The sequence below is a fragment of the Palaemon carinicauda genome, chromosome 30, assembly GCF_036898095.1.
Source record: "Palaemon carinicauda isolate YSFRI2023 chromosome 30, ASM3689809v2, whole genome shotgun sequence".
NCBI lineage: Eukaryota > Metazoa > Arthropoda > Malacostraca > Decapoda > Palaemonidae > Palaemon > Palaemon carinicauda.
In genome coordinates, this window is record NC_090754.1 from 46,484,139 (window position 1) to 46,506,317 (window position 22,179).

The 22,179-nt window shown below is 42.9% G+C and overlaps 1 protein-coding gene across 1 annotated transcript in view; it reads left to right on the forward strand.

The window, feature by feature from the left end:
• The first annotated feature begins 422 nt into the window (after positions 1-422).
• Positions 423-22,179, forward strand: part of TBC1D23 (TBC1 domain family member 23) — an 89,035-nt gene continuing 67,278 nt past the window's right edge. Inside the window, exons 1-2 of the mRNA XM_068353738.1 lie at positions 423-550; positions 7,692-7,791. Of these exons, the coding sequence (XP_068209839.1) occupies positions 522-550; positions 7,692-7,791 (129 nt within the window). The 5' untranslated portion in view covers positions 423-521. The remainder of the gene's footprint in view (positions 551-7,691; positions 7,792-22,179) is intronic.

A 22,179-nucleotide genomic window follows, 5' to 3' on the forward strand; every position in this document is an offset into this window, starting at 1 on the left:
TATGTTGCAATGTTGTTTTCATACAAATTATTAAATTGTGAAATGAAATACATTAAATTAAGAATTAGAAAACTCATTAGAGAGTTTATAACTCAAAAGTTAAGATACATTTTCATAGTAACGTTTCAATAAACGTTTGCATTTTATGACGCATTTAACATTTTACATTTTCTCACGGATCATTTAATAGCGCTACCAGCAATACACCAGTTTATTAATAAATTGTAAGTTTTTTCTATGGAGATACCTTTAATAAACGCAATGTATGTGGCTACATAAGTTAATGATAAGATTGTCCTAACTGTTTTTAGAATGAAGTATCGTTAATTTGTTCTCATCATTTATTTATTTCATTATTTCTTTTCCTCACTGGGCTATTTTTCCCTATTGGAGCCCTTTGGCTTATAGCATCTTGCTTTTCCAGCTAGGGTTGTAGCTTGGCTAGTAATAATAGTAATAATAATAATAAAACGAATAATGTGAAGGTTTCTCTTTAATGTGGCTATACTGCAGTCAAAGCCATGTCGCTCGACGACGAAGATGGGACTTGGTAAGAAATAAATAATTTTTTGGAATTATATGACGTCATATAACATTTTAAGTTTGTGCCATACATGCTAAAACTACAATGAGATTATAATATAAGTAAACTTTCATACATATAACTAAAGATATAACAGAAATAGCATATGCGTTGTCAGGTCTCTGCCGTTTTGACATGTCAACACAAAATCAGCTGTTTTGTGACGAAAGTATTTTTTTGGAATTTGGCAAGAGAAAGCGAGCTTATGTTAATGCGTTCTCAGGGTAGGAGTTACTTGATTAGTAATTAAGACTGGTTTTATTTTTAATGCATAATTCATACGTGGTTAGAAAAATTGGCCCATTTTACTTTTACCAAGACAGTGGGTTTGCCGTTGAATATAAGGCTGAGGTAAATTTACCTTAATACGCTACCTAAACCTGATTAATTTTGCGTTTAGATAACAATATAATACAAACAATATTGTTTAAAATTGATTTGATTTATCTTTTACTATTAGAGATGGATTTTTGACTCCATAGTAGCCTCCACAATGATAGACAAAACTGATGGATCGTGACGAAAAGGTTTACTCCATAAACTTAATGTTGCTGGCTAGATGCAAATATGTGGCCATAAATCTTTTGCACAGTAGGCTAGTTAGGGTCACCATATTGTCTATCGTATTTGGTCAATTAAGGATAAAATGCTGAAATGATAATTCTATCCAAGACAGTAGCTATTCTCCTAAACCTTTCTGTGTAAGTTAGGTAGATTTATATTTACTGACGGAACAACATTCTGAACTGTAAAAAATGGATTTCCTGCAGTAGATAATGTGCTTTCACTGAATTTGACCTTTACTTTAACAGCAAATAAACCAAAAACCCGTTAGACCTCTAAGAACTGGGATATTTTGTAGAAATCTAATGTTTTTTGCTCCGCCGTGCGCCCGCTTCGTTCGCGGAAAAACAGAAACATCAAGCTCCTATGTACTGGCAAGTGGTACATGCCGAGTTGCTCACTCTAACCCCATAGATTATTATTTCTTAGATAATTAAGCTTTTATTTGCAGTGGAAAAAGTCATTTTTGAAGAATAAGGACGTTTTTCCATAGGAAACACCTGTCTTTATGTAGAAAAGCTTTTTCCGTCCGTAACTGTAATAAAACCGTAAGGGTAGAGTGCATTTTTAATTTGACACTTAGGGAATCATATCAAATTCTATTAGATGTATCAGGAACACAGTTCACTCTTCAGTAGACATTTAAGTTATATGGAGTGTGGATGTTTTGGGAAATTCTTACCATGATATATAATGTAAGTACTGTACATCTAGTCGTACAAAATCAGAAATATCTTTTGGAAAGATTTATTTTCTTTATTGCATTTTTGACCTTTTATCCAAAAAGTATGAGAGACCACATTGGCGAAGTAGGTCAAATTGGTGGGCATTAATATAGAAAACACAGAAAAAGCTTTACTAATAAAGGAATCTGGTTTCATATAGAAAACTTGTTTTACTCGATAATGACCTTTATTTCTGTCACAAATAAATACTTACTAAGATATACCCTAATATATCTTATGGTAATGGGGCTACTTGGTGGAAACCTGGGGTTTTTGGTGAGGAAAATGTATTGGCAAATCGATGAATAATGGTGAAACTGACTTTTTCTTCTCAATACGTCATTCGCTGGGGCGCGCAATGAATCACGATAAATTTGACAAAATATTGGCATCCTATTGCCCCGAAATATTTATTTCATGCTTTGTTTATATTTTGCAAACCACATGTATCTGCTAGTGTCCATAAAGTGACCTGTGCAATTCTGAGTTGTCTTTTAGGGGAGACCAGCACATTTTTTTTTTTTTATTACTTGACTGAGAAGATTGCCAAGACAAAAAAAGACATAGCTGTCAATCATAAGGTAAGGAATTCTTTGTGATTTACTCTTAGAGTTTGTGACCTGGGTAGGGGAGTTTAGGGGGCTCCCCCCAGCTAGGTCTGTGACCTGGGAAGTGGACAACCCCCCCCCCCCCCGGCTATCTGTGACCTGGTAAGGGAGTTTTGAGCATGCCCCCTGGTTAGGTCTGTGACCTGGGAACTAATAGGTTAGGTTATATACGTTTGTTAGATTCTGTGGCCTTTTACAAATAAAAGGCAAATCTCAAAAGTGCTTTTGCCCACGAAAAGTTCGAGGTTCTCACCTGTGGCCGTTGGGAATGGGGGATAACGGGAGAAAGGTTTATTTGCGATAGAATTAAAGTTCAAATTTGTTTAAAGCACAATATTTACTGTAGGAACAGTGGTTTTTACTATTGGAAATGTAGTTCCGTGTTGTTTTATAATTTCACCAATTGGTGGGGGCAGGCTTACCATAAATGTTTTAATTACACTTACAGGAATCTTAAAGTATAGAAAAAAAAAAGGAAGCAGCAGATTGCAAAATATTGTTGATTTGTGTAATCAGCAGGAATAAAGCTTAAAACATATGACTGGAAAGGAGTTCAAGATAATTATACCTAAACAATACATTCTGATTCAATTTATGATAACGGAACATGTCCTCTTAGCCAAAAAGTGTCAGTGGTATTGAGAAGGCTGTATCATACCTAGTCTTTCCTAACTTAACCAAATGTAAGATGCTCAGATTCTTTCTCGATTGATCCCCCCCAAAAAACCTCAGTTGATCCATGCTAAAAAGTGTTGTAGTGGCAATGTTCTAAACCTACAGGTTTATATCTGAACCTAATCTTCCCTCACTTAATCTAACGTAAGAATGTGAGTCCTAAAATAATCTGCTGGCACTTGAATAAAAAACTTCCAGGTTGAGGGTCACCTAATCCATTGGTATAATTACATGCTGTGTGCATGAAGTGAGGAGAGGCTTCATGAATGTAAGCTGATGACTTGCTGGGGTAGGTTACAAGCTGTGGCTCTTTGATATCATGATTTGAGTTCCTTTGAAAGCAGTTTTTGAAAAAAAACCATGTGCAAAAATTTATACCACTGTAATCCCCTTTTGACATCCACAATAATAGATTGAAGATTGGCCAAAATGTGGATACGAGGGGACAACATAGGCTAGCCTAGGTTAGGTTACCCCAAATTGTGCTCTAACAATGTCTAGATTGTTCAAACACAAACAAAGTTAAATAACACCTAGAATTTAAAAAAATAATTGCTTATTATTTAAGTGCTTTCCCTGTAGAAGACTAAACAAGTACAAATGCATCAAGGAAAAGATTGTAAGGTACTGGAGAACTGTCTTTATAGGTTATCAAAATCTCAAATCGAGTACTGTATTACAAAAATGTTGAAGATATTAGGGCAAGTCAAAATCCACGTTCTTTAGGTGTTGGCCTGTGTGTGTCTAGTCAGTGATCTCCAGAAGGCCCCTTGCTCTCTTCCTAAGGGGAGGAAAGTGGCTATTGACAGGTTGTGATATGCAACTAGGGATAGCAGACCTAGAACTTCCGTAGTCAGTTCTGGCCACAGAAGCCGTAGATAAGGTTGACTTTCAGGTCTTTGTGAGCCAGGATTCTCTGAGGGCAGGTAGATTCTGCCTGTTGTTTCCTCCAGCTTTTTTTCACCAGATCAGTTATTACCTCATCCAGGAGTATTTTTCCTCGCAGTTTCCTCTTTGGCTTCAGGTATCATTGTGGACTGACTGACAGCACAGCTTGTCACTAGTTTAGTATGGTAGGCCAATAATGAAGACGTGATGGACTCTGACAAGTGTAAGTTATTTTACATTGTCTTGATGTGCCAAAGCTGTCAAATTTTTGACCAACCAATCCACTAACCAGTGGGCGAACTGGGTTTTGAAGAGGCGTGACGCCATGGCCACCAGTTTCCCCAATACGTTAGTGAAAGGTCCTTCTGTTTCTGACAGAGGAAGTACTGTAGAGGCGACTGTTGAGAAGTGGAGGTTGGTGAGTCAGGACTTGCTTTTGCACCGAGTGGTTTCCTTTCGTCAACCACAGTCTGCCTCCACTTCCAGCCGCTCAAGATTGTTCCCTTCTTCTACGCAGGCACACAAGCCTACACCTAGTAATGACCCTCATCTCACCCCTTCAAGCATTAGGCTTGGACTTGACCTACAATAGGCATTTCAGAGCAGATAGGGTCAAGAGCGCAACTGACACGGAAGAGGAAAGCTAGGTGAGTACTTCCGCTAGGGGTGGAAGTCCTCCTACGTTACCACCCACAGGGTGGAACAGTGGACTGTGGACTTCCTTCAGTTTCGGTATCTTCTCCCGTTCATCAACCCTCTCACTCCAGTGGTCTCCTCATTGGGAGCTGAAGACACACTGATCACATGGCAGCGACCCTCCTGTATCATTAGTTTCGATAAGGGAGGTTTCCAAACTTGATCTGGAATGGTGGCTTGACATTAAGAGGCTCTTTCCTTCTGTCACATCCAGTGTCGGTACAATGGACTGAGCAGGAACATCGATGCCATATCAATGTGTAAGGAGTTTGAGTGGTTCTCCTGACACTCCCAACATTTTTGCCCTCTTTTGACTAGTCATTTGGTGGTGTTTATGAGCGACAATACCACCGTAGTGGCATATACTGAACATCTATAAACTAACAAGGTGGTATTATTTCTCTGCGGCTTTGCCAGCTAGCAGTAGAAATTCATGAGTGGGTAGTGCTCAACTCGATCACTCTCTAACAGCTTGCTTTATTTCAGGCAAGAAGAACGTGGCGAGTAAGCTGAGCAGGAGAGCAGAGATTGTTGGGTCAGAATGATCTTTGTATGCTCAGATAACGAACTGGAGCCTGACTTTGTGGTGTTCTCCAACATTTGACCTGTTTGCATCATCTAAATTGGAAGTTTTCAATATGCTGCTCACCAATGCCAGCCCCGGAAGCAGTGTTTGAGGACGCCTTCCAACACCCTTGGGACGGCCTCGACGTCTATACTTTTCTGCTGTTCTGCCTGATAAGCGAGTGTCTTGAACTAAATCCTGTCCACTTCCAATCTCAATATGACTATAGTAATCCCAAAATAGCCTTAAGTAGAATGATACCTGAACCTTCTACTTCTTCTGATAGAGACTCTGAGAGAATTGTCTACTCTCCCCATCCTGTTGTGCCAACCACAAGTTCAGATATTCCTTAGCTTGGTGGAAATTCTATGCTGATGAAGGGCTTTGAGCATTCCTGTCCTTCAAAAGAACTCAGACTGGAAGTCTGGGACATCATGAGAGTTCTCAGCTCTCTTAAATGTGCTCCGTGGAAGCCCCTAAGAAGAGCATCTGTCAGGTGTCTGTCACTCAAGTCCATGTTCTTGCTGGCTCTAGCCTAGGCAAAAAGAGTAGGTAAACTGTATGGGATCTCATATGCCATTAGTCATACTGAGCGATAGAAGGTGGTCTTGGTGACCTTCGTTCCAGAGTTCAAGACCAAGCCACAGAACCCAGCAATTCATGACCCAAGGTTCGAGTTGTTCTCCCTCTTTGACGTGACTTCCGTGTCCTGTGAACACTATGACATCACCTTTAGAAAACCCAGATCTTCAGACCAGAGCAGGGAAGGTTGTTTCTTAGCACTGGTAGGTTCAAAGGAAGAAGCCTATATGCAAGAACACGTTCTCCTTCTGACTTCGTGAAACCATCAAACGTGCTTACCCTACCCTGAGGGGAACCGTGACCTACCCTTTGTAAGTGCGAGCCCGCGAAGTTAGAGGAATCGGCTCCACCCTCGCCTTTAGGAGGAATCTGTCTGTGGTGCAAGTGCTTAAGACTTGAGTCTAGAGTCACCAGACAACCTTCACTACCCAGTACTGTTCCTTGAACACATTTTCCCCAGGACCTGTGGCAACTGCTCAGCCGGTTGTGCAGAGAACCTAGCTCCCTCATGGGACAAGAAGTACCTCATCTTAGATAGCTTTTCAACATAAATCCAAGAATTCCTCAAGTCATTTGCATTTGTTCTAGCCTCTAGTAGGTGTGTAAATTATTACAATAGAATTAACTCACAAAAGGTATTAGAAGGCATCTTGAATTGATGATTAGTTATTTGAAAAATTGCAATAGGAATAGAAACTGGATAACCGAAGATAATTCACTACCATGGACGGTAACTATTCTGTAGGGTGTAATAAGTCATCTAAACAAACTTGATCGAACCATGAAGTACAGAATAAGTATCAGACCAAACCATGTCCAGTTACTGTGCATGAAATTGAAGTAATTGAACTCAAATATTGCAAGATGAAAATTTGTATCAGACTCATAGTATTCTTACTGGTAAGGAGTACCAAAAGGTCTGATAGCAAATGGCACAGAATTATGTTATGAAACACAGAAATAAGCAGAAACCTCCATCTAGCAAGTTTAATAATGTTATAATAATGAACTATATGGATTGATTGATTAGCACAATTTACAGTACAAGAAGTAACAACTCAGATGGACTTAACTAAGTTGCCCAAATGAATGAATGAGTTCTAAGGTGTCTTGCAGTTACTCTGGTCATGCTGAATGTCTTCCTTTTCCTTCATAATCAGGTTAAGTTGTGATTTGAGAACTGTTTTACAGAAATAAGATATATTATGATTAATAGGTTACTATGATAAACAGGTTTCATGCAATACTTTTACGGGTTTATTTCTCGCTCTCCATCAGACACTAAAAGTCTGTTCAGGTGGGCCTTGGTGTGTGAAAATAATTTCTTTCCAGTTAATAGTAGTAATAGCCAGAACTTGTACAGGTACTTATTGCGATAACCTTTCCCAGATCTGGTGATTTTTTTTTTGTGTAATAGCTTGTTTTCCGTGTAATATGTTCTATACATAGGCCCTGCTGCTGCCTCCAATGCCTTAGATGACCGCGGAGGTAGCAGCAGTAGGGGATTCAGCATTATGAAGCTTCATCTGTGGTGGATAATGTGGGAGGGTGGGCTGTGACACCCGAGCAGTACCAGCTGAACTCGGTTGAGTCCCTTGTTAGGCTGGGAGGAACGTAGAGAGTAGAGGTCCCCTTTTTGTTTTTGTTTCTTTGTTGATGTCGGCTACCCCCCAAAATTGGGGGAAGTGCCTTGGTATATGTATGTATGTATGTTCCATACAATGATTCCTCCTGTCCAGAATTGTGAAGGATCTCATTTTATCGTATACTGTACTGTATTTTACTGAGAATCTTTTTCCTTACAGGCTTTTGGCCCTAGAATCTGCTCTACATGAGGGTGTGGATGACCAAGAACTTATTGGCATCACTAGAGGCAGACTCTTACCGGAGGAGCATCGGGCTGAGGTATGGAGTATTTTGTTTTTTTTCAATATTAAACTTACCCGATAATCATGTAGCTGTCAACTCCGTTGCCCGACAGAATTCTATGGAGGGATACGCCAGCTATCACAATACTAGAAGGGGGTGTATTTACCAGCGCCACCTGTGGCCAGGTACTCAAGTACTTCTTGTTGACACCTCCTCAATTATTCCTCTGTCGTGCTTCCGGCAAGACGTTCTGGGATACGCTTATGTTCTTGGAGTATTTTCACGACTTTGGTGAAGTATTTCTCTTTGATTTCGGCTGTCGCTTTACTGGAAACTTCTATATTAGCTTAGTTAGCTTTTGGAATTAATTTGATTAATTATGGTGGCGTAGAGAGTATGAACTCTCGTTCACCTTTCAATGGCCGACCCTTCCCTTAGACGGAAGTGTTGGTGTCTAAGAGAGTATAGACTCTCTTTCTTAATTTTGCTTAACAAAAGTTATAGATTTATTTTATATCTCTCCGCCTCTTATAGGCCTCTTCGATTAACTTCCTTTTATTATAAACTTATTAAAATTAATTTTTATATTTGTTTATATTCGACCTTCCTAATAGTAGGCGGTCTTTTCTTGGTACCGAAGTTAATTAACATTGAGCTCGTCATTTCGGTTTTACCTGTTAACATATTATGCTATTTCCGCCACAGAGTTTGAAAGAATTTCTTTGATAGTCTCGTACTGTTTTCAAAGTTGAACTAACGTTTTGTTTTGTCTCTGCAGTTGTTGACGTTCAGAACGTTCAACTTGCACTCTATCGTTACGATAGAGAAGAATGTTCACGGTTTCACGTTGCAGTAAGAGTAACCGTGTCTAGCGTTTTGTTCATTCTTTCTTAACTTAATGGTTTTGATCCTAATAAAGGAACTTTTCAGTTTTTTCCTTTAACAATAATATGTTTTAACGATATATATGATTGGGCTCTTCTCTCAGGTTCTAAGTCAAGAGAGAGAGAGAGAGAGAGAGATAGAGACGGAGGGAGAAAGAGGATAAACGTTTCATTCAAGCCTGCCAGGCGTACGAGTAACGTCGTTATCGTTTTTGCTCTTCTCCCTAGTCTCTTTAGGGGAAGAAACTAAACGTTTCTAGAGTGATCTAGTGTTTAGTCTCTTTCCAGCCACTGAATTATCTTTCATTAGATTTTTCTGTTACATTGTAATTCTGTTTTCGCAATTACTAACTTTTGAAAAAGGATAGAATTGCGTGTTTCAGGTACAAACCACTTAAAGTTTCGAGTTCAGGAAATAAGTGCAAACAGAAATCAAAGTGATAAGTGATTAGCGCAAAGTATGTCAGTGTTGTGCGTGAGGGTACTTTTGTGCGCGCCAGTCGTCCTCCCAGTCCGGGACCTCTTGCAAGCTCCCAAGCCCAGGGGAGAAGCAATGTCGAAGGGCAGAAGGGTTCTGCAGGCCTTGATCGGCGCACAGAAGTATCCTCGGTGGTTGTGGGCGTGTCTTACCAAGACCGTCACTCCCACCCGCAGACGATTGAGCCCTTATTTTGCTCGTCTGCAGAAGAAATTTAGGGGAGAAAACGCTGGTCTCAGGTCTCAAGACCTTTTAAACGTAAAGTCCAGACCTATGCCAGACGTACGAAGTTAGAGTTCACAGTCATTGGGTTAGCTCTTGACTCTCCTCAGTCATCAGTTGAATGCACTCCGCCTAAGAGGAGTAAGGTTCTGCCACAACAGAGCTCGACTGTTAAGGCTTTACCTCAGCCTACTGTAGTTTCTGCCGACCCCAAGTAGACTCTACTACAGTCCATGCAAGCACTGCTTTCGGACTTGATGCGTGAGTGTCGGGCTGAGAGTGTTGCGCATCCGCCTCCGCCTACACTCCCTCCGCCTATGCTCGCTCCGCCTGATCGCAGTACCACCTGCCAGGCGTACGATGTTGTGAACTCTACTACAGTCCATGCAAGCACAGCTTTCGGACTTGATGCGTGAGTGTCGGGCTGAGAGTGTTGCTCCTCCGCCTCCGCCTACACTCCCTCCGCCTACACTCGCTCCGCCTGATCGCAGTACCACCTGCCAGGCGTACGATGTTGTGGACTCTACTACAGTCCATGCAAGCACAGCTTTCGGACTTGATGCGTGAGTGTCGGGCTGAGAGTGTTGCTCCTCCGCCTCCGCCTACACTCCCTCCGCCTACACTCGCTCCGCCTGATCGCAGTACCACCTGCCAGGCGTACGATGTTGTGGACTCTACTACAGTCCATGCAAGCACAGCTTTCGGACTTGATGCGTGAGTGTCGGGCTGAGAGTGTTGCTCCTCCGCCTCCGCCTACACTCCCTCCGACTACGCTCGCTCCGCCTGATCGCAGTATCACCTGCCAGGCGTACGATGTTGAGCCACGTGCTGAGTTTGCTGTTCCCAGTGGTGTTCAGCCTCCGCCTTCCTTAAGGCAACCTTTACAATGGGATCAGGAGGATTATACCTCTCTTCCTCCGCCTCCACTTGCTGTTCCACCAGTGATGCAACACTCGGTTGAGGTACAACAACCTCTCCCGTCCATGAGTCAGTCTCCTCAGCTCTCGCTGCAGCGAGCTCAACCCTCCACAAGGCAAGCACCACAACACCTTAGCCTTGCGCCTCAGGAGCCTCAGCTTGCGAGACATTTACCTTGTTCTGCGCAGCCTCTTCCTCATCGCGCTCCGCTCACACCACAGGAACTGGAACTTGCTACTCCGCTTCCGCCAACCGCTCAGCAAGCGCAACCCTTGGGTTCAACCACTCATGCTAGGAGTCAGCCTCCTCCACCCATGCGCCTTCCTTCTGCTTGTCTTTTATTCAGCCTTTGCAGACTGAGCCTCAGGTGTTCCCTCAACAGAGTCTTGAAGAGGAAACCACAACTATTGTTGTTCCAGCTCGTTATGACTCTGCTGTTCAGCATACCTTACCTCCATTTTCAAACCATGGCAAAAATATGAATCATGAGTTATGAATGTAAGGTAAACATTATGTTGATTTTTAATCCCCATGCAAACATGCATAAAGCACTCTAGCACGGGTCATGGAATTTCTGAGAAATGTTAAACGCCATGCACACGCTCTGCTTTCGTTACAGCAGGCTCTGCTTACTACATGCTCAGCATACAGCATGCTCTGCATTCAGCATGCTCTGCATACAACATGCTCTGCATACAGCATGCTCTGCATTCAGCATGCTCTGCATACAACATGCTCTACATACAGCATGCTCTGCATACAGCATACTCTGCATACATCATGCTCTGCATACCTTACCGCATGCTTCTTAGTCACACATCTTGGGTTGTTGCCAACTCACTAGACTGTCAAGCAGTTTCATAACGTTGCCTTCTAGTCTGCTGCTTTTGCACCAGTGAACCCTCACTCAGAGAACTTAGCTTTTCTAGGATAAGGTCCCTGTAGATGAGAAAGTTCTTTTCTCCCTCCTTCTGATATTCCCTTGAGGACTCTGTCATTTGGAGGGAACCTTTAGCTGCATAACCTCTTATGGACTTTTATTTAAGCATAACATGCTTACAGGGAAGGTTATGGTTCCACTTCAGTCGCTAATCCCGTCTGTTACCACACCTGCTCCCATAGACCTTGAGCTGTGTTGCATGACATGCAGTCCAAGCTTAGTCCTTGTTAGAGGATTTTTTGTTTACGGAGTCAATGTGTCACGGGGAAGACGTTCAACAACCAACAGAAGTGACTTGTTGTGACGCAGTGCGGCAACCTCAGCAACCCGTTAAGGAGTTGTCTGTACGACCCAGACAGTCTAGACAGATTCGGGTTGTCACTGTACTTCCTCGCTTGCCCATGATTGACAGTTCACAGACTGTGCAGCAGTATCATGATCTTGTGTCCGGCTCCGTCAGACGACTGGCTTTTAAGAGCTCCCACAAGTCGTCGCTGTCTGGAGATTTTCAAAGGGACTATGGATCTGACCAAGGAACTGGGCCTCCTGGTCAATTTTGAGGAGTCTCAGCTCGTTCCATCCCAGACCATTGTCTCCTTGGGTATGGATCTTCAGAGTCGAGCTTTTCGGACTTTTCCGTCGGCCCCAAGGATCTTCCAAGCCCTAGAATGCATCCAGAGCATGCTGAGAAGGAACCGATGCTCAGTCAGGCAGTGGATGAGTCTAACAGGGACACTTTCATCGCTGGCCCTGTTCATCGAGTTAGGGAGACTCCACCTCCGCCCCCTTCAGTATCATCTAGCTGCTCACTGGATAAAGGACATGACGCTAGAGACGGTCTCAGTTCCTGTTTCCGAAGAGATGAGGTCTACTCTAACGTGGTGGAAGAACAGCATTCTTCTCAAGGAAGGTCTACCATTGGCTGTTCAGACCCCCGACCACCGTCTCTTCTCGGACGCATCGGACACGGGCTGGGGTGCGACACTGGACGGACAGGAATGCTCGGGAACATGGAATCAGGAGCAAAGGACACTTCACATCAATTGCAAGGAGTTGTTGGCAGTTCATCTGGCCTTGTTAAACTTCAAGTCCCTCCAGCTAAACAAGGTGGTGGAGGTGAACTCCGACAACACCACAGCCTTGGCTTACATCTCCAAGCAGGGAGGGACTCATTCGAGGAAGTTGTTCGAGATCGCAAGGGACCTCCTCATTTGGTCAAAAGATCGAAAGCTCACGCTGGTAACGAGGCTCATTCAGGGCGATATGAATGTCATGGCAGATCGCCTCAGCCGGAAGGGTCAGGTCATCCCCACAGAGTGGACCCTTCACAAGAATGTTTGCAGCAGACTTTGGGCCCTGTGGGGTCAGCCAACCATAGATCTATTCGCTACCTCGATGACCAAGAGGCTCCTCTTGTATTGTTCTCCGATTCCAGACCCAGCAGCAGTTCACGTGGATGCCTTTCTGCTGGATTGGTCCCATCTCGACCTGTATGCATTCCCGCCGTTCAAGATTGTCAACAGGGTACTTCAGAAGTTCGCCTCTCACAAAGGGACACGGCTGACGTTGGTTGCTCCCCTCTGGCCCGCGAGAGAATGGTTCACCGAGGTACTGCAATGGCTGGTCGACGTTCCCAGGACTCTTCCTCTAAGAGTGGACCTTCTGCGTCAACCTCACGTAAAGAAGGTACACCCAAACCTCCACGCTCTTCGTCTGACTGCCTTCAGACTATCGAAAGACTCTCAAGAGCTAGAGGCTTTTCGAAGGAGGCAGCCAGAGCGATTGCCAGAGCAAGGACGACATCCACTCTCAGAGTCTATCAGTCTAAATGGGAAGTCTTCCGAAGCTGGTGCAAGGCCAATGCAGTTTCCTCAACCAGTACCACTGTAACCCAGATTGCTGACTTCCTGTTACATCTAAGGAACGTAAGATCCCTATCAGCTCCTACGATCAAGGGTTACAGAAGTATGTTGGCAGCGGTTTTCCGCCACAGAGGCTTGGATCTTTCCTCCAACAAAGATCTACAGGACCTCCTTAGGTCTTTTGAGACCTCAAAGGAACGTCGGTTGTCCACTCCAGGCTGGAATCTAGACGTGGTCCTAAGGTTCCTAATGTCATCAAGATTTGAACCGCTCCAATCAGCCTCTTTTAAGGACCTCACATTAAAAACTCTTTTCCTCGTGTGCTTAGCAACAGCTAAAAGAGTAAGTGAGATCCACGCCTTCAGCAGGAACATAGGTTTCACATCTGAAACGGCTACATGTTCCTTGCAGCTCGGTTTTTTGGCTAAAAACGAGCTTCCTTCCCGTCCTTGGCCTAAGTCGTTCGAGATCCCAAGCCTGTCCAACATGGTGGGGAACGAACTGGAGAGAGTACTTTGCCCAGTTAGAGCTCTTAAGTACTATCTAAGAAGGTCAAAACCATTACGAGGACAATCAGAAGCCTTATGGTGTGCTATCAAGAAGCCTTCTCTACCAATGTCTAAGAACGCAGTTTCTTACTACATCAGGCTTCTGATTAGAGAAGCAAATTCTCATCTGAAGGAAGAAGACCTTGCTTTGCTGAAGGTAAGGACACATGAAGTGAGAGCTGTGGCTACTTCAGTGGCCTTCAAACAGAACCGTTCTCTGCAGAGTGTTATGGATGCAACCTATTGGAGAAGCAAGTCAGTGTTCGCATCATTCTATCTCAAAGATGTCCAGTCTCTTTACGAGTACTGCTACACCCTGGGACCATTCGTAGCAACGAATGCAGTAGTAGGCGAGGGCTCAGCCACTACATTCCCATAATCCCATAACTTTTTAACCTTTCTCTTGAATACTTTTTATGGGTTGTACGGTCGGCTAAGAAGCCTTCCACATCCTTGTTGATTTGGCGGGTGGTCAATTCTTTCTTGAGAAGCGCCGAGGTTAAAGGTTGTGATGAGGTCCTTTAGTATGGGTTGCAGCCCTGTATACTTTAGCACCTTTGAGTTGATTCAGCCTCCCAAGAGGAACGCTGCGCTCAGTAAGGAAGACGATCTTATTAAAGGCAGAGTAACGGTTCAAGTCGACTTCCTTACCAGGTACTTATTATTTCATTGTTATTGTGGATAACTGATTATATGAAATACGGGATACTTAGCTATCCTTTAGTCTTGTACACTGGTTTTTCACCCACCCCCCTGGGTGTGAATCAGCTACATGATTATCGGGTAAGTTTAATATTGAAAAATGTTATTTTTATTAGTAAAATAAATTTTTGAATATACTTACCCGATAATCATGATTTAATCGACCCTCCCTTCCTCCCCATAGAGAACCAGTGGACCGAGGAATAATTGAGGAGGTGTCAACAAGAAGTACTTGAGTACCTGGCCACAGGTGGCGCTGGTAAATACACCCCCTTCTAGTATTGTGATAGCTGGCGTATCCCTCCATAGAATTCTGTCGGGCAACGGAGTTGACAGCTACATGATTATCGGGTAAGTATATTCAAAAATTTATTTTACTAATAAAAATAACATATTTCATTTGATACACACCCAACATTGAATTTTGTTTCTATTGATGCATTACCAACTTAGGATTATTTTATTTTATCTTGTGATTGGATTTGTTTACATTGGCCTATGCATTGTCAATGAAAACTTCTTATGCATACGCCATGGTTTTGCTTTTGTGTTCATTTTCAGCATGCAGTGCTATTACTAGTCAATTAAAAGATACAAATATAAGAATAGTTATGGTACTAAAGTTTATTCTTTGAAAGCTTTTCGTTCAAACAAAATTACAAAACATTGTCATGTATATAGGATGCTAAGCTAGTACTGTAAAACAGTATGGAACTCAGATCACTTACCTCCTGTTTCTGAAACCAAGAATGCATGATCAACATTTATGTGCAATGATTGTTAGTGTAATATATCGCATTAAGTCTTTACTTCCAGAAACTCTGTTAAGTTCCATTTCATAACTTTTAAGAACAAATTCAAAAGGTTTAAAACCAGTTGGAACTGATTGGATGGTGGGATGACCATCTTTGTTTATCTCAAAGAGTTTGGTTGGAGGTAAGGGTCCTAGACCTTTCCCTCCTCTCTGATGCTTCCTTGGCAAGATGAAGAGCTACCATAGATTATCTTCCCCTGCCAGGGATTCTTTCACATTCACTGCCTGGAACATTTAGAAATATTTGGGAGTCTTTGGGCTCAGGAAACACTGGTAGTTGGGAAGTACAGGGCAGTTTTTACAAACTAAATAACAAATGCTGCCTTACATTCAGAAGTAGCAGCCCAACAGGTTTGAGTCGTTTTTCCACGTGATGTAAGGGCTGTTGTCATACACGTAACTGTAGGATATCTACCCATTGCTGCTGTTCTTTCAGTGGAAACTGAACTGCCTTGCCGATAAGTAAAGCAGGAACTGCAAATTCTTCCAAATGAATGTTATCTTTATTTGTTAGCGCATTGAGAGATTTAGAGTTGGTGGGGAAAGCCAAATGTAGACTTGTTTGCGACATCCCTCAACAAGATGATGCAGGTCTTGTGCTTGCCAGTTCCGGATCCCCGGGTTTGGAAAGTGGATGACATGTTGCAGGTTGAATTGAACCTGGATTTTTACCCTTTGTGTCCCTTCTTTATGATTTCAGCGGTAATAAACGAGTTCAAGATGTCATTAAACACCAGGAGTATTTTACAGATCTAGGTTGCCTTGCAAGACCAATCTTCTTAGACAACCTCTTTTGCCAGAGGCTTTCCCAAGCCTGCATGTGCTTCAGTTAACATCAAAACTTCACTATATCCTGGGTGAAAGAAGGTTTGTTAAGCCCTCCAGATGATCTAATGTGGCTTCCAAGAGGTAGTCTACAAATAATTTGTATCTGGGGCGTGTGTATTTGGATAATTGCAAATCCAGGAATTTTGTGGTGTGTAGATCAAGTTTGGGCAATGGTGTTTTGTTTTAGTGTTTACTGTTTTTTGATAAGAAACACTTTGTATAGGCTATATAGTATTATAGGTTAATGCTTAAGTGGCACAAAACATACCTCGGTATTCCATGCACTAAGGAACTGTAAAGAACCAATAGGTGGGGGAGGGCTGTGAGAGCTTCATTTAGGGACTGTTGCTCTTGGTTATGGCTCCTGCCAGGTGTTGGCCTAGAGAAGAGGGTATATAAATAATTTCAAGTGTTTAACTTGATGTTCTTCAAAGATATAAGCACTGTAACCTGGAAGTATCAAAGAAATGAATTTTGAATATTAAACTTAGCCGGTGAATATATAATAGCTGACGTCTCCGACGGCTCGACAGATTCCAAAAACTCGCAAGCGATCGCCATGAAGGTTGCGGGTGTGCCCACCAGCGCCGACTATCGGCCAGATACCGCATATACATGTAAACAGCCTCAGTTCTTCTCTGTCGGTTTCATCGACAAGTCGATTCCACTCGCTATTATGACCTCGAAGTTTTCTACCGAATTGGTGAAGTACTTGGTTTTGGTTTTATTGCTTTCGCCGTGTTGGATTATTCAATACTATCCTCAAAAGAAATGCTTTTGAAAGGAGAGTAAAAGTGTTTTGCCCTTGCTTTTTTATCTCTGGTTTTTTCCATAGAGTAAAGATGGCCGACCCTTCCCTTAGTGTACGGAAGTGTGTTTTAGGCTTTTAGCAATTATTTTATCACGTTATAAATTATTGTTGATAATTATAGATTTTCCTCTATATATTTTATATCTCACCCGCCTTTATTAGGCCTCTTCGATTAGCTTTCCATTTATACTAAACATCAAGATAAATTTTATGTTTTGTTTATATGCGGCCCTTACCTATAGGCGGTCCTAACTTGGAAACCGAAGTTAAACTACGTTGAGCCCATTCAACTTTTATTTTCGTTAAGTTTAAATCATTTGCTCTGTAAGAGTTATGAAATGAATTTTTTTTTTTTTTTTTTTTTTTTTAGAAAATATTTTATGAAAGATTTTCTTTGAATAGTCTTCGTGCTGTTTTTTTCAAAGATGAACTAACGTTTGGTTTATTTATGCTACGCAGTTTGCGCTCTATCGTTACGATAGAGAAAGAGAGAATCACGGTTTCACTTTGCAGAAAGAGTACAGTGAACCCTCGTTTATCGCGGTAGATAGGTTCCAGTCGCGGCCGCGATAGGTGAAAATCCGCGAAGTAGTGACACCATATTTACCTATTTATTCAACATGTATATTCAGACTTTTAAAAGCTTCCCTTTTACGTAGTCCTGTTAACAAACTACCCTTTAATGTACAGAACACTTAATGCATGTACTACAGTACCCTAAACTAAAACAGGCACAAATATTAAAGGTGATTTTATATCATGCATTTCCTAAACATGCTAAAAAGCACGATAAAAAATGGCAACCAATGTTTTGTTTACATCTATCTCCGATCATAATGTAGAAACAAACTGGAGGTAGAGCTTTGCTTATTACCCAGACATATTTCCCATACTTTTCCCTTAGAACTACATCACATCTTCCTACTTTAGATATATAGATATATATATATATATATATATATATATATATATATATATATATATATATATATATATATATATATATATATATGTGTGTGTGTGTGTGTGTATATATATATATATATATATATATATATATATATATATATATATATATATATATGTATACACATATACATACCTACATATATACATAAATACATGCATACATATATATATATATATATATATATATATATATATATATATATATATATATTACTGTATATATATGGGTTATGGAAAAAATCCGCGAAGTGGTGAATCCGCGATGGTCGAACCGCGAAGTAGCGAGGGTTCACTGTAAATCGATTTTGACGTTTTGTTCATTCTTCTTTCAAACTGAAGTGTTTTAGATACTAATTTAAAGGAACTTGTTAATTTTCAATTTCTTAGTCCTTTCAGTTTTTTTCTTTTGGTCAAATAACCTGTTTATTGACGAAGGGTGGGTGGGCAATTCTCTTCTGTGTGACAAGAGAGAGAGAGAGAGAGAGACGGAGAGAGAGAGGGGAAGAGAGAACGATCCGATCTTTATTCTCGTCCCAAGTAAGGAGTTTGGGAGCGAGTAACGTTGTTCTCGATTCAGTTTTTTTACTCTCGTCCCAAGTCTCTGTACGGGGAGAAAGGATAAAAATGTTTTTAGTTTTTATTCTCGTCCCAAGGCACTGTACGGTGAGAGATTGAAAACGTAGTCTTTAATGAACTAGTGTTTAGTCTCCTCCCCAGTCACTGATCCTTTTTAACTTTATATATTTCCGTTTTATTCGATATATATGTTTACTGATTTTTGCATGTACTAATGTGCTTACATTATATGACTCATTTTGCAATTATAACCTTTTGATGTAAGGGAGAATTGCGTGCTTCAGGTAGAAAATCAGTTTTATTCATGCCTAATGTGAAATTATTGAAAAATACGATATCAGTGAAGTAAGTGCAAAAAACAGAAAATCGTAGTGATAAAGTGATAAGTGCGCAAAGTGTTTTTAGTGTTGCGACCGAGGGTTCGTCTGTTCGTGCTTGTCGTTCACCTAGTCCGAGACCTCTTTCAGGCTCCCCTGCACCAGGGAGAAGTAATGTCGTAGGACTTAAGGGGACGAGAGGCTTTAACCAACGAACAGACGTTCCCTCTGTGGTATTGGGCGTGTCTCGTCAAGATCGCCCCTACCATAAGACGAGCGAGGCTGTTTTCTCCTCGTCATCCGAAGGCTTCTCGCAAAAGAAACCTTGGAGCAAAGTTTCTAGACCCTTAAAGCGGAAGTCAGTCCCTTCAGGACAGGTCCAGCGTCCTGGCTGTAGCCATGGGGACAGCTCTGACCCTTTGCAGTCGTCGTAAGACGGTTCGCCTATTAAACGCAAGCGTAACACGGGGTCCGAGGGTTGCGGTAAAGGCATTGTTTTGCCAACGCAGACGTTACCGTCGTCTCGGCCCGTTCCGACTCCCGTTGATCCTAAATGGGTTGTCCTGCAGGACATGCAGACTAAGCTTGCCTCCCTTATGGAGAAGTATGACGTTGAGCAGGTTCACGATGAACCTTCGCTTTCGAGTCGCCGTTACGCTAAACGAGACTCTGGCCGTCAGCCGCCCAAATGAGCATTTACTCGTCCTTTTGACGTTATGAAACGTGATGTCGGTAGTTTGTCACGTCAGTCACGTGACTTGGATCCTCACTCGCTGCAGTCCCGTGTTGACTTTCAGCCGCTGCCGCAGCCTCGTGTTGACGTTCAGCCGCTGCCGTAGTCTCGTGTTGACGTTCAGGACGTTCGCCAACCAGCTCAGTTGCCTTGTTTTGACGTTGAGCGTCAAGCACCGCAGTCAAGGGTTGTTTTGACTGCTCAGTCTAGGCAGTCAAGGCAGTCTCGACTTGACGTCGAGCGTCCATCAACTCCTGTTGTTGTTGCTGGTCAGTCCTTTCAGCAGCGACATGACGTCGCTTCCTTGACTGCTACTGCTGCTCCTTTGCGTGTGGACTTTGCTTGTCAAGCATTGCCACCGCGGCAGGTCTCTCCTTTTCATGAGACTCGGCAATTGTCGGACGAGGTTCCTTCAGATGAGGAAGTTGCTGATCCCCCTCCTACTGATATTCCTTTGGGGACTTTGTCAGACGGAGAGGAGCCTAAAGCGGCTCAGCCCTCTATGGACTTTAAAAAAATCATGCTGATTTTTAAGGATCTTTGTCCGGACCATTTTGTAACTGCTGCTCCTCGTTCGCCTTCGTCAGAGTTTACACTAGGCCTAGCTACTTCGAAGCCGTTGTTTTCTAAGCTAGTGCTCTCTCGCTCTTCTAAGAGAGCTTTGCGTTTGCTAGGCGACTGGTTGATCACCAGGAGGAGTTTGGGGGAGACAGCCTTTGCTTTCCCTCCTTTTAAACTGGCTTATAGAGCGAGCGTCTGGTATGACACGGGAGAAGTTCTCGGCTTGGGAGTTCCTGCCTCTGCCCAGGGAGACTTCTCAAGCCTCATAGACTCTCCCCGTCGCCTGGCCATGAGACGCTCCAAGATTTTATGGTCGGCTTCAGAGCTAGACCATCTCCTGTTAGGAGTTTTTCGAGCGTTTGAAGTTTTGCTGTACAATTATGTCATGCATGAACAAGGCTATCAGGGATGGCTCCAATGATCTGACAGCCACGTTCTCTGCAGGAACAAGGCTATCAGGGATGGCTCCAATGATCTGGCAGCCACGTTCACTGCAGGAGTACTTAAGATGTAAGTGCGCTCAATGTGTTCATTGTCAAGACAAACTTCACGATGAAGACTACCAAATCTGTCTTGGCAGCATTAAGGGAAGGCGACTGGATGGTCTCTCTCGACCTTCAGGATGCATACTTCCACATCCCAATTCATCCAAACTTTCAACTACATCTGAGGTTTGTGGACGGGAAAGTAATGTACCAATGTCAAGCACTGTACTCCGACCTCATTCCTGCTCCTCTTGTTTTTACAAGGCCCTTGCAAAATGTAGTAAGCTTTCTACATTTTTTGAGGATTCAGAGCCTCCCTTTATTTTGACGACTGGCTAATCAGGGCGTCGTCATTATATCGCTGTCTGGAGAGCCTCTAATGGACATTAGACCTAACCAAGGAGCTAGGTCTCATAGTGAACGTAGAGAAGTCGTAACTTACAGTACCCCATCCCAGACTATTCTTTATTTGGGAATGGAGATACAGTGTCTGATTTTTCGGGCCTTTTCGTCTCCCGCAAGAATGGAACAAGCTCTGTTAAAAGTCCTTCACTTGCAAGAGAAAAACAGTTGCTCTGTAAGAGTTTGAACTAGCCTCGTGGGAACTCTTTCATCGCTGGAGTAGTTTATCTCTCTGGGGAGACTCAACCTATGCCCTTTCCAATTTCACCTAAACCATTGGAACAAGGAGAAGGGCTTAGTGAGTATCTCTTTCCCAATCTCCAACTCAGTCTAGACATGTCTGACTTGGTGGGACAGCAACATCAGACTTCGAGAAAGTAACCATGTGTTGTTTTCAGATGCATCGGATTTGGGTTAGGGAGCTCCACTGGACAGTCTGGAAGGCTCGGGTCTTTGATCCACGGATCAGAAGGAACTCCATTTAAGGCATGTAACATCTCTCCTTTGGCGAGATTTGTGCAAGGAAAATGAATGTCTTGGCGGACGGCCTCAGCAGAAGAGGACAAGTCATCTCCATGGAGTGGACGTTGCATAAGACTGTGTGCGAGAAGCTATGGATGACATGGGGTCAACCCACCATAGATCCTTTTGCGACTCTCTCTGACAAAGAGGCTCTCGACTTACTGCTTTCCAGTTCCAGATCCAGAGGCAGCCCACATAGACGCTTTCCTGCTGGACTGGTCTCACCTGGACGTTTATGCCTTTCCACCTTTCAAGATCCTAGACAAGGTGCTGCAGAAGTTCACCTCTCACGAAGGGACCAGGTTGACATTGGTTGCTCCACTCTGGCCCGCGAGAGAGTGGTTCACAGAGGTACTTCAATGGCTGGTAGACGTTCCAGGGAGTCTACCTTTAAGGATGGATCTCTTACGGCAGCCCCACGTAAGGAGTCTTCATCAAAGCCTCCCCGCGCTTCGTCTGACTGCCTTCAGACTATCGAAAGACTCTCAAGAGCTCGAGGATTTTCGAAGGAGGCAGCCAGAGCGATTGCGAGAGCTAGGAGAGCATCTACCATCAAGGTCTACCAGTCGAAGTGGGAAGTCTTTAGAGACTGGTGCGAGTCATCATCCATTTCCTCTTCCAGTACCTCTGTAGCCCAAATTGCAGACTTTCTCCTACATCTGAGAAATGTTTGCTCCCTCTCAGTGCCCTCTATTAAGGGCTACAGGAGCATGTTGGCGTCTGCGTTCAGACATAGAGGCTTAGATCTGTCCAATAATAAAGATCTCCAAGATCTCCTTAAGTCCTTCGAGACCTCTAAGGAGCGTCGTATGGCAACTCCTGGATGGAACTTAGACGTGGTCCTAAGGTTCC